Here is a 15,803-nt window from a genome sequence, read left to right as displayed (position 1 = left end):
CTTCCGGCCCCATAGAGAATGAATGGGTCCGCACCCGTTCCCGATATTGCGGAATGGATGCGGACCCATTTGTGGACGTGTGAATGGACCCTTAGAAGCAGTGGGGGATTTCTATGGTACCTTACACTGAATGATCTCTTTACTTCTAGATGTTACTTTTAGTATTTCGAAGCTCACATTTGTTTAGTATTGTATTAAGAAGACATTGGAGTGGATGAGGACCTGAAGATTGCCTCGACGCATACTGTAGGTAATAGGTTTCTAGCTTAGCTATTAGCACAATGGTCATCATAACTGCTTCACTCTTGTGGGCTGATAAACCCTGTACAAGAAGTTAATGTTTATAATGTTTTTTTTTACTAGAAGACTCTGTAAGCCTCAGAGGCTACATGAGACAGATGTGAGGAGAGCCCTGCCGCAGTCACCATGAGCACCACATCCCCAGAAACCTCCCATGCCCCCAGCTCCAGCAGCTCCTCTGCTATCAGTAACCCTGCAGATATCTCTGTGATTGTCGGATACTTTGTCATCGTTATTGGTGTCGGCTTGTGGGTAAGTGACTGGTGGCATCTGGAGGACTTGCTGATGAAGGTTGGGGAATATATTCTGAAGACTATGTGCAGTGTTGGGGTTATCTAGATCTTTAGATGTTCAGCACTCTGCAGGTAGGTCTGTGCTCCATGTTGAGCAGGTGCTCTACAGACCCTCAGATTACCGCATCCGGCCAGGAGCTGCAACACGGGATCGCCCCTATCGGGCGGCCATTCAGTTTTTAGGCAGGAACCCAAATACAGGGTGAATAGTAGGGAGAGATCCCCAAGTTAGGACCACTACCCTGCCTATGGGATTGCCCCTTCCTACATCATGGAAGACTGATGACCACCGAGTCCCGATTGTATGCATCATTTTTTGTTTTGTTTAACAAATATTGTATGTGGGGTTATTTTAATAGTATAATAAAGGTTACGTTTTATACAATAGTGGTACTCTGTGATAAAAATGCTGAAGTCAGAAAATCCCTTTAAGGATGGGGAAAGAAGTAATCAGAACACACAATGGGACCTCATAGCCAGTGATACATGCAGTAATACAGAGAAGGCAGAAGCGCGATGCTCTGCAGGCTGCACTGTGCTCTGGGGACATGCTCTGTTGGTTTGTTAACTAATGAACTCTTTTACATGTTAAAAGAATGCACTCAGCCCCTCCTGAATTTTGCTGATTAGGACGATGTGATTCATTTGGATGCACATGACAAGTCCTAGCTTGGAAACACCTGACCTTGCCCCATGTTACTCCATCCAACAGACTGTGCTCTCCTCCATGTTACTCTATAAAGGAGGTGCATCCGTCCAGTAGACTGTGCTCTCCTCCGTGTTACTCTATAGAGGGGGGTGCCACCGTCCAACTGCCTGTGCTCTCCGTGTTGCGCTATAGAGGGGGAGCATCCGTCCAGTAGACTGCTCTCGTCCCGTGTTACTCTATAGAGGGGGTGCATCCGTCCAGTAGACTGTGCTCTCCTCCGTGTTACTCTATAGAGGGGGTGCATCCGTCCAACTGCCTGTGCTCTCCGTGTTGCGCTATAGAGGGGGAGCATCCGTCCAGTAGACTGCTCTCGTCCCGTGTTACTCTATAGAGGGGGTGCATCCGTCCAGTAGACTGTGCTCTCCTCCGTGTTACTCTATAAGGGGGTGCATCCGTCCAGTAGACTGTGCTCTCCTCCGTGTTACTCTATAGAGGGGGTGCATCCGTCCAACTGCCTGTGCTCTCCGTGTTGCGCTATAGAGGGGGAGCATCCGTCCAGTAGACTGCTCTCGTCCCGTGTTACTCTATAGAGGGGGTGCATCCGTCCAGTAGACTGTGCTCTCCTCCGTGTTACTCTATAAGGGGGTGCATCCGTCCAGTAGACTGTGCTCTTCTCCGTGTTACTCTATAGAAGGGGTGCATCCGTCCAACTGCCTGTGCTCTCCGTGTTGCGCTATAGAGGGGGAGCATCCGTCCAGTAGACTGCTCTCGTCCCGTGTTACTCTATAGAGGGGGGTGCATCCGTCCAGTAGACTGTGCTCTCCTCCGTGTTACTCTATAAGGGGGTGCATCCGTCCAGTAGACTGTGCTCTTCTCCGTGTTACTCTATAGAAGGGGGTGCATCCGTCCAGTAGACTGTGCTCTCCTCCGTGTTACTCTATAGAGGGGGTGCATCCGTCCAGCAGTCTGTGCTCTCCTTCGTGTTACTCTATAGAGGGGGTGCATCCGTCCAGTAGACTGTGCTGTCCTCCATGTTACTCTGTAGAGGAGGTGCATCCGTCCAACTGCCTGTGCTCTCCTCCATGTTACTCTATAGAGGGGGTGCATCCGTCCAGTAGACTGTGCTCTCCTTCGTGTTACTCTATAGAGGGGGTGCATCCGTCCAGTAGACTGTGCTCTCCTTCGTGTTACTCTATAGAGGGGGTGCATCCGTCCAGTAGACTGTGCTCTCCTCCGTCTTACTCTATAGAGGGGGTGCATCCATCCAGTAGACTGTGCTCTCCTCCCTGTTACTCTATAGAGGGGGTGCATCCGTCCAGTAGACTGTGCTCTCCTCCATGTTACTCTGTAGAGGAGGTGCATCCGTCCAACTGCCTGTGCTCTCCTCCATGTTACTCTATAGAGGGGGTGCATCCGTCCAGTAGACTGTGCTCTCCTTCGTGTTACTCTATAGAGGGGGTGCATCCGTCCAGTAGACTGTGCTCTCCTTCGTGTTACTCTATAGAGGGGGTGCATCCGTCCAGTAGACTGTGCTCTCCTCCGTCTTACTCTATAGAGGGGGTGCATCCATCCAGTAGACTGTGCTCTCCTCCCTGTTACTCTATAGAGGGGGTGCATCCGTCCAGTAGACTGTGCTGTCCTCCATGTTACTCTGTAGAGGGGGTGCATCCGTCCAACTGCCTGTGCTCTCCTCCATGTTACTCTATAGAGGGGGTGCATCCGTCCAGTAGACTGTGCTCTCCTTCGTGTTACTCTATAGAGGGGGTGCATCCGTCCAGTAGACTGTGCTCTCCTTCGTGTTACTCTATAGAGGGGGTGCATCCGTCCAGTAGACTGTGCTCTCCTCCGTCTTACTCTATAGAGGGGGTGCATCCATCCAGTAGACTGTGCTCTCCTCCGTGTTACTCTATAGAGGAGGTGCATCCGTCCAACTGCCTGTGCTCTCCGTGTTGCGCTATAGAGGGGGAGCATCCGTCCAGTAGACTGCTCTCGTCCCGTGTTACTCTATAGAGGGGGTGCATCCGTCCAGTAGACTGTGCTCTCCTTCGTGTTACTCTATAGAGGGGGTGCATCCGTCCAGTAGACTGTGCTCTCCTCCGTGTTTACTCTATAGAGGGGGTGCATCCGTCCCAGTAGACTGTGCTCTCCTCCGTGTTACTCTATAGAGGGGGTGCATCCATCCAACAGACTGTGCTCTCCTCCATGTTACTCTATAGAGGGGGTGCATCCGTCCAACTGCCTGTGCACTCCTTCGTCTTACCCTGTAGAGGGGGTGCATCCGTCCAGCAGTCTGTGCTCTCCTTCGTGTTACTCTATAGAGGGGGTGCATCCTTCCAGTAGACTGTGCTCTCCTCCGTGTTACTCTATAGAGGGGGTGCATCCGTCCAGTAGACTGTGCTCTCCTCCGTATTACTCTATAGAGGGGGTGCATCCGTCCAGCAGTCTGTGCTCTCCTCCGTGTTACTCTATAGAGAAATTTCCCTCCATACACTGAGCTCTCTCTTCCCATGTTACATAGATAATAAGGCTGAAAAAACATATGTCCATCAAGTTTAACCAACGGATGGGGGAGGGATGGGGACAGTGAATACCAGAAAGGAAGTGAGATTTGTACATATTTTCATAAGCATTAATGTTGTTTACTTTTAAGAATTCATCTAATCCTTGTATAAACCTGTCCCCTGTTCCTGCTGTGACCACGTCCTGAGGTGACTGCTCCACACATTCACCGCTCTTACAGTAAAGAATCCTTGTATATAACCTTTCCGCTGTTCCTGAGGTGACTGCTCCACACATTCACCGCTCTTACAGTATAGAATCCTTGTATAAACCTTTCCGCTGTTCCTGAGGTGACTGCTCCACACATTCACCGCTCTTACAGTAAAGAATCCTTGTATAAACCTTTCGCTGTTCCTGAGGTGACTGCTCCACACATTCACCGCTCTTACAGTAAAGAATCCTTGTATAAACCTTTCCGCTGTTCCTGAGGTGACTGCTCCACACATTCACCGCTCTACAGTAAAGAATCCTTGTATAAACCTTTCCGCTGTTCCTGAGGTGACTGCTCCACACATTTACCGCTCTTACAGTAAAGAATCCTTGTATAAACCTTTCCGCTGTTCCTGAGGTGACTGCTCCACACATTTACCGCTCTTTACAGTAAAGAATCCTTGTATAAACCTTTCCGCTGTTCCTGAGGTGACTGCTCCACACATTCACCACTCTTACAGTAAAAGAATCCTTGTATAAACCTTTCCGCTGTTTCCTGAGGTGACTGCTCCACACATTCACCGCTCTTACAGTAAAGAATCCTTGTATAAACCTTTCCGCTGTTCCTGAGGTGACTGCTCCACACATTCACCGCTCTTACAGTAAAGAATCCTTGTATAAACCTTTCCGCTGTTCCTGCTGTGACCACGCCCTGAGGAAGTCTATTCTACAAATTCACAGCTCTTACAGTAAAGAAGCCTTGTATAAACCTGTCCCCTGTTCTTGCAGTGACCACGTCCTGAGGTGACTACTCCACAGATTCAACTTGAATGGGTCCGTGATCTGTCCGCACCGCAAAAAAAAATAGAAAGTTCTATTTTTTTGTGATGTGGAGGCATGGAGAAAAACCCCACAGAAGCACTCTTTCTGGACTACAGACCCATTGAATTGAGTCCGCATCCATCATACAGTGCGCACATGGCCGGTGCCCTGCTGTTTGCAGGCCACAATAGGCTGGGTTCATACTTGAGTTATTTCCGTCAATTATTGTGAGACAAAAACCAGGTGCAGGTACCTCATCTCTGTTGGAGGCTTCACTACTGGTTTGGGCTTACAATAACTGATGGAAATAACTGACCAAAATAACTGAAGTGTGAACTGGGCCTTACCTGCTTCCTGACACTGGCTGTTGGCTCCGGTGCTCTACGGCCTCTGCTCCAGTCCATGAATGTCATCATCCATTTTGACACTGTCCGCAGCCAATCGTGAGCCGCGGCAGTGACTTCTTCCCTTGCGTCAAGTGAATAAATGAGACTGTTGATACAGTACTTCAGAATTTGGGTCCCCACTTTTAATTTCACCCAGGGCCACATTTTGTCTAAAACCGGCCCTGTATGTAAATTATTAGTACCCGATACTTCTCTACAAGTGACTCTCTGGTGTTTCTCCTCCTAGGACATATGATGCATGTAGATTATTAGTACCCGATCCTTCCCTACAAGTGACTCTCCAATGTTACTCCCCCCTAGGACATTTGATGTATGTAGATCATTAGTACCCGATCCTTCTCTACAAGTGACTCTCCAGTGTTACTCCCCCTAGGACATATGATGTATGTAGATTATTAGTACCTGATGCTTCTTTACAAGTGACTCCCTAGTGTTGCTCCCCCTAGGACATATGATGTATGTAGATTATTAGTACCTGATCCTTCTCTACAAGCGACTCTCCAATGTTACTCCTCCTAGGACATATGATGTATGTAGATTATTAGTACCTGATCCTTCTCTACAAGCGACTCTCCAGTGTTACTCCTCTTAGGACATATGATGTATGTAGATTATTAGTACCTGATCCTTCTCTACAAGCGACTCTCCAATGTTACTCTCCTAGGACATATGATGTATGTAGATTATTAGTACCTGATCCTTCTCTACAAGCGACTCTCCAGTGTTACTCCTCCTAGGACATATGATGTATGTAGATTATTAGTACCTGATCCTTCTCCACAAGTGACTCTCCAGTGTTGCTCCCCCTAGGACATATGATGTATGTAGATTATTAGTACCTGATCCTTCTCCACAAGTGACTCTCCAGTGTCACTCCTCCTAGGACATATGATGTATGTAGATTATTAGTACCTGATCCTTCTCTACAAGTGACTCTCCAGTGTTGCTCCCCCTAGGACATATGATGTATGTAGATTATTAGTACCTGATGCTTCTTTACAAGTGACTCCCTAGTGTTGCTCCCCCTAGGACATATGATGTATGTAGATTATTAGTACCTGATCCTTCTCTACAAGCGACTCTCCAATGTTACTCCTCCTAGGACATATGATGTATGTAGATTATTAGTACCTGATCCTTCTCTACAAGCGACTCTCCAGTGTCACTCCTCCTAGGACATATGATGTATGTAGATTATTAGTACCTGATCCTTCTCTACAAGTGACTCTCCAGTGTTGCTCCCCCTAGGACATATGATGTATGTAGATTATTAGTACCTGATCCTTCTCCACAAGTGACTCTCCAGTGTTTTTCCTCCTAGGACATATGATGTATGTAGATTATTAGTACCTGATCCTTCTCTACAAAGGACTCTCCAGTGTTGCTCCCCCTAGGACATATGATGTATGTAGATTATTAGTACCTGATCCTTCTCCACAAGTGACTCTCCAGTGTTGCTCCCCCTAGGACATATGATGTATGTAGATTATTAGTACCTGATCCTTCTCCACAAGTGACTCTCCAGTGTTTTTCCTCCTAGGACATATGATGTATGTAGATTATTAGTACCTGATCCTTCTCTACAAAGGACTCTCCAGTGTTGCTCCCCCTAGGACATATGATGTATGTAGATTATTAGTACCTGATCCTTCTCTACAAATGACTCCTCAGTGTTACTCCTCCTAGAAAATATGATGTATGTAAATTATTATTATCCAGATGCACAGCTTTACATTTATCCCAACTGAACCTCATTTGCCAAGGTGATGGCCAAATATTCAGAGTCCAAGGTAGCTTGTAGTTTTTGGACATCTTCCATAGACTGCACAGTACTTAGAGAAAGTGTTTTCCTCCGTAGACTGAGCGCTCTTTTCCTGTATTACTCTATAGAGAAGGTGTTTCCCTCCAGATACCGAGCTCTCTCTTCCCCTGTTCCTCTATAGAGAGAGTGTTTCCCTCAATAAACTGAGCTCTTTAACTATTTACTGAGACAGAACGCTCTTTTCCCTTGTTACCCTATAGAGAAAGTGTTTCCCTCCGTAGACTGAGCACTCTGTTCCTGTGTTACTCTACAGAGAAGGTGTTTCCCTCCGTAGACTGAGCACTCTGTTCCTGTGTTACTCTACAGAAAAGGTGTTTCCCTCCGTAGACTGAGCACTCTGTTCCTGTGTTACTCTACAGAGAAGGTGTTTCCCTCCAAAGACCAAGCTCTATCTTCCTGTGTTACTCTATAGAAACTGTTTCCCTCCATAGACAGAACGCTCTCTTCCTGTGTTACTCTATAGAAACTGTTTCCCTCCATAGACAGAACGCTCTCTTCCTGTGTTACTATATAGAGAAGGTGTTTCCCTCTGTAGACTGAGCGCTCTCTTCCTGTGTTACAATATAGAGAAGGTGTTTCCCTCTGTAGACTGAGCGCTCTCTTCCTGTGTTACAATATAGAGAAGGTGTTTCCCTCTGTAGACTGAGCGCTCTCTTCCTATGTTACCATATAAAGTGTTTTCCTCCATAGACTTCTCTTTCTAGAGTTCTCTTTCCCTGTTCCTTTATAGATAGTGTTTTCCCTCCATAAACTGACCTCTTTGTCTGTGCACCGAGACAGAACGCTCTTTTCCCTTTACTCTATTGAGAAAAGGTTTCCCTCCGTATACTAAGCGCTCTCTTCCTGTGTTAGTCTATGGAGAAAGTGCTTCCCTCTGTAGACTGAGCGCTCTCTTCCTGTGTTAGTCTATAAAGTGTTTCTCTTCATAGACAGAACGCTCTCTTCCTGTTACCACTGGGTAAATGTGGTTCCTGCACAGCCACACCAGCAACTTGGCCAGGTGACGCTGCTGCTGCCTCCACGATTTCACGCCGTTGGGTCCTGCGACAATGTCTGGCCTCTGCCTCCTTAGCACTTGTTGGCCCATTTTGCCTTCACTCTGCGGTCCAGCTCACCCCAAACCATCTCGATTGGGGTTCAGGTCCGGTGACTGTGGAGGCCAGGTCATCTGGCGCAGCACCCCATCACTCTCCTTCATGGTCCAAATAGCCCTTACTTTCAAAGTTTTCCCCATTTTTTCGGCTGACTGACTGACCTTCATTTCTTAAAGTAATGATGGCCACTCGTTTTTCTTTACTTAGCTGCTTTTTTCTTGCCATAATACAAATTCTAACAGTCTATTCAGTAGGACTATCAGCTGTGTATCCACCTGACTTCTCCTCAACGCCATTGATGGTCCCAACCCCATTTATAAGGCAAGAAATCCCACTTATTAACCCTGACAGGGCACACCTGTGAAGTGAAGACCATTTCAGGGGACTACCTCTTGGAGCTCATCAAGAGAATGCCAAGAGTGTGCAAAGCAGTAATCAAAGCAAAAGGTGGCTACTTTGAAGAACCTAGAATATGACATATTTTCAGTTGTTTCACACTTGTTTGTTATGTATATAATGCCACATGTGTTAATTCATAGTTTTGATGCCTTCAGTGTGAATCTACAATTTTCATAGTCATGAAAATAAAGAAAACTCTTTGAATGAGAAGGTGTGTCCAAACTTTTGGTCTGTACTGTATATAGCGAATACGGACATAAAAATAAATTCTGCATAAAATGGATCCAATTACATGTGGAGATATAGTGCAAAATAATCTCAGTTGATCCTCTCACATGAAGGGGTGGTAGAATCAGCAAGGTTTGGTGTGTATCCACCTCAAGTTTTTTTTGTCGAGTGTGAATACACCTCAAGTTCAGTTTGCCAGTGTCGATCGACAGGTGTGTTCCTCCACCTGCAGAAATATACCCACACTATTCCAGGACAGATTGATAAAATATGAAGCGGTCATATATATTCTGTAAACCAGTCATAAAATAAGGCGATATGGCAGAAGGGTTTGCGGTGTATTTGTGGCATCCCACTGTACCGCACTGCCTAAAACGCCATTTACCTTTCCGGACGGCTTCTATTGCTGTAAGTGTCCTTTGCGAATGGGCCCGTTCATATGGTCCTCAATTGACCAGGTTTGTGATGAGTAATATATTCAGATGTTTACAGGAATCTCAAGGTGTATAATACAGCCAGTGTCCGACAATACCAGGGAGTCGGTGGGATTCCAGAGGGATATCTTTCAATCTGAATTCTTCAAAAGAGACGGTGGATAAAGGCAATTATGGAGTTGCTCATCCATAAATATAGCAGGTCCTGACCAAACGCGTTTCTGGGTTTCCACTATACTGGGGAAGGGGTATAGTGGAAACCCAGAAACGCGTTTGATCAGGACCTGCTATATTTACGGATGAGCAACTCCATAATTGCCTTTATCCACCGTCTCTTTTGAAGAATTCAGATTGAAAGATATCCCTCTGGAATCCCACCGACTCCCTGGTATTGTCAGACACTGGCTGTATTATACACCTTGAGATTCCTGAACTTGAGGTGTATTCACACTCGCCAACAAAACCTGAGGTGGATACACACCAAACCTTGCTGATTCTACCATCCCTTCATGTGAGAGGATCAACTGAGATTATTTTGCACTATATCGCCACATTTAATTGGATCCATTTTATGCAGAATTAATTTTTATGTCTGTATTTACTATATATGTCAGTTTTATTTTGCTTTTATCGTGTATGCTTTGCAGAGAAAAAATAATATTAATTCATGACCTTATATATGCAGTATTCCAGTATTTGAGTGCTCAGCCCAATCTTTAACTTTCTTTATACACAATTCACAGTGATCCTCCAGTATACCACATGTGCAGGGCATGGCGGTGTCATGCTGTTCTGCACCTAGTTTGCCTGGACGAATGGAGTCACACAGGGGAGGAACTTCTCCACGTACTCCATCAAGAAATCAAATTCTGGCTTTCTCCTCGCCAACTCTAAATCGGAACCATGGTCACCAACAACGGAAAGAACATGGTGTCGGCACTGCGTCAAGGAGGGCTGAGCCATGTGCCCTGCATGGCACACGTGTTTATTCTGATTGTAAAGAGGTTCCTGAAGTTTTCCACCCATCTGCAAGACATCCTAAAAATGGGCAGGAAACTGTGCACGCACTTCAGCCACTCGTACACCGCAAAGCACACCCTCCTTGAGCTGCAAAGGCAGAATGGCATTCCCCAACATTTCCACCCATTGGAACTCCACCCTCCATACGTTGGACTGACTATATGAACAGAGAAAGGTCATCAACGATTTCTTGATGATACAGGTGGACAGGAGTACTCTCCTGTGTAACTTCGATGTCAGCCAGTGGCAGCTCATGCTTGAAACCTGCCGTTTGCTCAGACCCTTTGAGGAGGCCACTTTATTGGTCAGTCGCCAGGACTATGGAATGAACAATGTCATTCCACTGCTTCATGTCCTGGAACAGATGCTGCTAAATCTGCCTGGACGAGACAGGAGATGTCGCGACTACATCTCACGGCCACATGAACCCTGTCGGGGCTGAACTAGAGGAGAAGGAGGTAGAGGGCATTTGAGCACAAGAAATGCGTAGAGAAATGGGTGTTTTTTCTACACAGGTGACAGGAGAGAAGTAGCAGGAGCAGCCGGAGGAGCTACAGGGAGATGAGGAAGACGAGTGAGATGACCTGACCAGCATGTTCAACCTGTGGCCCTCCAGCTGTTGCAAAACTGCAAACTCCCAACAGCTATCCGCCTACAGCAGGGGCATTGTGGGAGTTGTTAGTTTTACAACAAGCCAGAGGCCGCAGGTTAAGCATGCCTGACCCAGAGTAACTGTGGCAGTATGCAGTGGAGATGGAGGCAGATAGTCCCTGAGAGTCACTTGAGCAAATGGCCAGATGCATGCTCAGTTGCTTGCGTAGTGACAGCCGAATTGTCACCATTCGGCAGGGGGATGACTACTGGCTCCCACCATGTTAGACCCTCGTTACTTGGCTCTCAAAATGGGGGGGCCTTTTTTCCTCCCAGTGAGAGGGAGGACAAACTGAACTACTATAGAGACAACCTATGTACAAACCGATTCCAAAAAAGTTGGGACACTATACAAATCGTGAATAAAAACTGAATGCAATGATGTGGAGGTGCCAACTTCTAATATTTTATTCAGAATAGAACATAAATCACGGAACAAAAAGTTTAAACTGAGAAAATGTACCATTTTAAAGGGAAAAATATTGTTGAATCAGAATTTCATGGGTGTCAACAAATCCCCAAAAAGTTGGGACAAAGGCCATTTTCACACCACTGTGTGGCATCTCCGCTTCTTCTTACAACACTCAACAGACGTTTGGGGACCGAGGAGACCAGTTTCTCAAGTTTAGAAATAGGAATGCTCTCCCATTCTTGTCTAATACAGGGGCTCTAACTGTTCAATCGTCTTGGGCCTTCTTTGTTGCACCTTCCTCTTTATGAAGCGCCAAATGTTCTCTATAGGTGAAAGGTCTGGACTGCAGACTGGCCATTTCAGTGCCCGGATCCTTCACCTACGCAGCCATGAATGTTGATTGATGCAGAATGTGGTCTGGCATTATCTTGTTGAAAAATGCAGGGTCTTCCCTGAAAGAGATGACGTCCTGGATGGGAGCAGATGTTGTTCTAGAACCTGAATATATTTTTCTGCATTGATGGTGCCTATTCCAGACATGCAAGCTGCCCATGCCACACGCACTCATGCAACCCCATACCATCAGAGATGCAGGCTTCTGAACTGAGCGTTGATAACAACTTGGGTTGTCCTTGTCCTCTTTGGTCCAGATGACATGGCGTCCCAGATTTCCAAAAAGAACTTCGAATCGTGACTCGTCTGACCACAGAACAGTCTTCCATTTTGCCACACTCCATTTTAAAATGATCCCTGGCCCAGTGAAAACGCCTGAGCTTGTGGATTTTGCTTAGAAATTGGCTTCTTCTTTGCACTGTAGAGTTTCAGCTGGCAGCGGCGGATGGCGCGGTGGATTTGTTCACTGACAATGGTTTTCTGGAAGTATTCCTGAGCCCATTCTGTGATCTCCTTTACAGTAGCATTCCTGTTTGTGGTGCAGTGTGTCGTTTAAGAGGCCCGGAGATCACGGGCATCCAGTATGGTTTTTACCGCCTTGACCCTTACGCACAGAGATTGTTCTTTCCAATTCTTTCCAATTTTTTCGCTGGGTAACACTTTTCTGATATTGCTCCACTATCTTATTTGCGCAACATTGTGGGAATTGTGATCCTCTACCCATCTTGCTTCTGATAGACACTGCCACTCTGAGAAGCTCTTTTTATACCCAATCATGTTGCCAATTGACCTAATTAGTGTTAATTGGTCTTCCAGCTCTTCGTTATGCCTCAAATTGACTTTTTCCAGCCTCTTATTGCTACTTGTTCCCAACTTTTTGGGGATTTGTTGACACCGTGAAAATTGGAATCAATGTATTTTTGCTTTAAAATGATACATTTACTCGGATTAAACGTTTTGATCTGTCATCTACGTTCTATTACAAATAAAATATTGACATTTGCCATCTCCACATCATTGCATTCAGTTTTTATTCACAATTTGTTTAGTGTCCCAACTTTTTTGGAATCCGGTTTGTAGTCAGTTGCCGCTGCCTATCTGCGCCATCGCCCATCCTCTCGCAGGGGTGCCCTCTGCGCTCATGTTCCACTGCCATGGCTGCTGGGGGGACGGGGGGGGGGCAAGAGCAGTACCAGCTTCATCAGCAGCAACTTAAGTCTAGAGTCGCTGTTGAGCAGTTTTCTTCACCCGCAGCAGCAGCTAGACATAGAGCAGAACCTGAACCAGCAGGTTGTGGCATATTTGGACTGCACCCTGCCACCCCACATCGATGATCGCCTGGACTACTGGGCAGCCAAACTTTGTGGCCGCAACTGGCGGAGTTTGCCCTGGACAAGCTTTCCTGCCCGCCCCGTAGTGTGGCATCAGAGCGGGTGTTTAGTGCAGCAGGGGCTAAAGGAGAACTCGCCTGTCCATGCAAAATGTGGAGAAACTGACCTTTGTGAAGAAGAATTCGACGTGGATCAGCAAGGATTTCCACACACCAGTGCCTGATGCATCAAATTCGATCATCTATAGTGCCACACCCAAACTTTGTCAAGAGACATGTTTCTTCTGGCTACCTGCTTCAGCTACTTTTTTTGATGCTGCCACCCGCCTGATTGCCACACACCTGCTGCCAGGTGCTTCTACTGCCGACCTACCATCTTCAGCTGGAACAAGTATTTTGCTTCCGCACCTCCACACTCTCACTGGGCCACTCTGTGGTCTCCTCATGCTGCTGCCACCTCACCACTCTGTGGTCTCCTCATGCTGCTGGCACATCAACACTCTGTAACTGGGCCACTCTGTGGTCTCCTCATGCTGCTACCACCTCCACACTCTGTGGTCTCCTCATGCTGCTGCCACCTCATCACTGTCACTGGGGCCACTCTGTGGTCTCCTCATGCTGCTGCCACCTTATCACTCTGTCCACAGTGGGCCACTCTGTGGTCTCCTCATGCTGCTGCCACCTCACCACTCTGTCACTGGGCCACTCTGTGATATTCTAAAGCTACTGCCACCTCACCACTCTGTCACTAGGCCACTCTGTGGTCTCCTCATGCTGCTGCCACATCACCACTCTGTGGTCTGACTCTCTAAAACACCATGCTGCTGATCTGACCATGGAAAAAATTATGGTTGAGGGCCTGCTGCTGAGCTGACCATCGAAAAAATTGTTGTTGAGGGTCTGCTGGTTAGCTGACTCTCTAAAACATTAGGGGCGAGTGCCTGCTGCTGATCTGACCATGGAAAAAATTATGGTTGAGGGCCTGCTTCTGAGCTGACCATCGAAAAAATTATGGTTAAGGGTCTGCTGCTGAGCTGACCCTCTAAAACATTAGGAGCGAGGGCAGCCTAATAAGCATGTTGATATGATGGAGGAGGAGGAGGGCGAGAAAAGGAAGATTGAACCATATTTTGTTTTTTTGTGGTGGAAGGGGTGCATTGGGAATACAGTGTATTCAATACACCATAAAAGACACATTTAAAGTGTTTTTATGTTCAGCCGCTTTCCTCTGGTGGATTGGAGAAGTCAGGCGCAATCCAGGCCTTGTTCATTTTGATAAGAGTCAACCTGTCAGCATTTTCAGTTGACAGTCGGATGCGCTTATCTGTTATAATGCCACGAGCAGCACTAAATACACGCTCTGACAAAACGCTGGCGGCAGGGCAGGCCAGCACCTCCAAGGCGAAGAGCGCCAGTTCGTGCCACGTGTCCAGCTTGGAAGGGATCATTGAGGACGCTGACACGGTCTGCTACGTACTCCTTCACCATCTTCCAAAACTTTTCTCTCCTTGTGACACTAGGCCGCTCATCAGGGTGAGGGTGCTGGCAGGGTGTCATGAAACTGTCCCAGGCCTTGGAGAGTGTTGCCTTGCCTCTGTTGGAAATGCTGTGTGTTCCCCTTGTCTCCCCTCCTCGGTTGCCCAAGGAACTACGTACAGCGTTGTCAGCTGAAAATGTTTGGAGCAATTTTTCCACAAGGACCTTCTGGTATTGCACCAATTTGCTCGTCCTCTCCACCACAGGAATGAGAGATGAGAAGTTCTCTTTGTAGCGGGGGTCAAGTAGGGTGAACAACCAGTAATCGGTGTTGGTCAAAATGCCTATAACGCGGGGGTCACAGGAAAGGCAGCCTAACATAAAGTCAGCCATGTGTGGCAGAGTACCAACAGATGAGACTTTGCTATCCTCATCAGAAGGATGACTCTCAATCTCCTCATCCTCTTCCTCCTCTTTGGCCCATCCACGCTGAACAGATGGAATAAACCTGCTATGGCTACTACCCTCTGTAGCGGAGGCAACCGTCTCCTGCTCCTCCTCCTCCTTATCATCATCCAATTTGCGCTAAGAAGACGAACTGAGGGTGGTCTGGCTATCACCCTGTGTACTGTCTTCCCCCATTTCCACCTCTTTCACATGCAAAACGTCCTCCTTCATTGTGAGCATCAAGCGTTTCAGTAGACACAGAAGTGGGATGGTTACACTGATAATAGCGGCATCGCCGCTCACCATCTGTGTTGATTCCTCAAAGTTGCGTAAAACCTCACAGATGTCAGACATCAATGCCCACTCGTCGCTTGTGAAGAGTGGAAGCTGATTGGAAAGGCGACGACCATGTTGCAGCTGATATTCCACTACTGCCCTCTCCTGCTCACAAAGCCTGGCCAACATGTGTAACGTAGAGTTCCAGTGTGTGCTCACGTCACACAACAGTTGGTGAGCTGGCAATTGCAAGCGCTGCTGCAGCGTTGCCGGACCGGCGGCAGCTGTAGATGACTTTCGGAACACTGCTTCCAGCTACTGACTGATGGCTGACTGGTTCTGCAAGATGAGAATTCAGAGGTGTAGGTGGAGGAGGAGAAGGGGGGGTTGCAGCCACTAATGTAGGTGGTGACAGAAATCCTGATGGAAGTAGGGCCCACAATCCTTGGCGTCGGTAGCACCTGTGCTATCCCAGGGTATGACTCGCTCCTGGCCTCCGCAACGTTCACCCAGTGTGCAGTCAGGGAAATGTAGTGTCCCTGGCCACAAGCACTTGTCCATGTGTCAGTTGTTAAGTGGACCTTCCCAATAACTGTGTTGGTCGGGGCACGGGTGATGTTACAGGACACATGCTGGTGTAA

The 15,803-nt window shown here is 47.3% G+C and overlaps 1 protein-coding gene across 1 annotated transcript in view; it reads left to right on the top strand.

The window, feature by feature from the left end:
• The first annotated feature begins 378 nt into the window (after positions 1-378).
• Positions 379-15,803, top strand: part of SLC5A2 (solute carrier family 5 member 2) — a 136,665-nt gene continuing 121,240 nt past the window's right edge. Inside the window, exon 1 of the mRNA XM_040440945.1 lies at positions 379-552. Within this exon, the coding sequence (XP_040296879.1) occupies positions 427-552 (126 nt within the window). The 5' untranslated portion in view covers positions 379-426. The remainder of the gene's footprint in view (positions 553-15,803) is intronic.

The sequence above is a fragment of the Bufo bufo genome, chromosome 7 (genome assembly GCF_905171765.1).
Source record: "Bufo bufo chromosome 7, aBufBuf1.1, whole genome shotgun sequence".
In the NCBI taxonomy this organism is placed as follows: Eukaryota; Metazoa; Chordata; class Amphibia; order Anura; family Bufonidae; genus Bufo; species Bufo bufo.
This window is presented reverse-complemented; position numbering and strand designations above follow the sequence as displayed.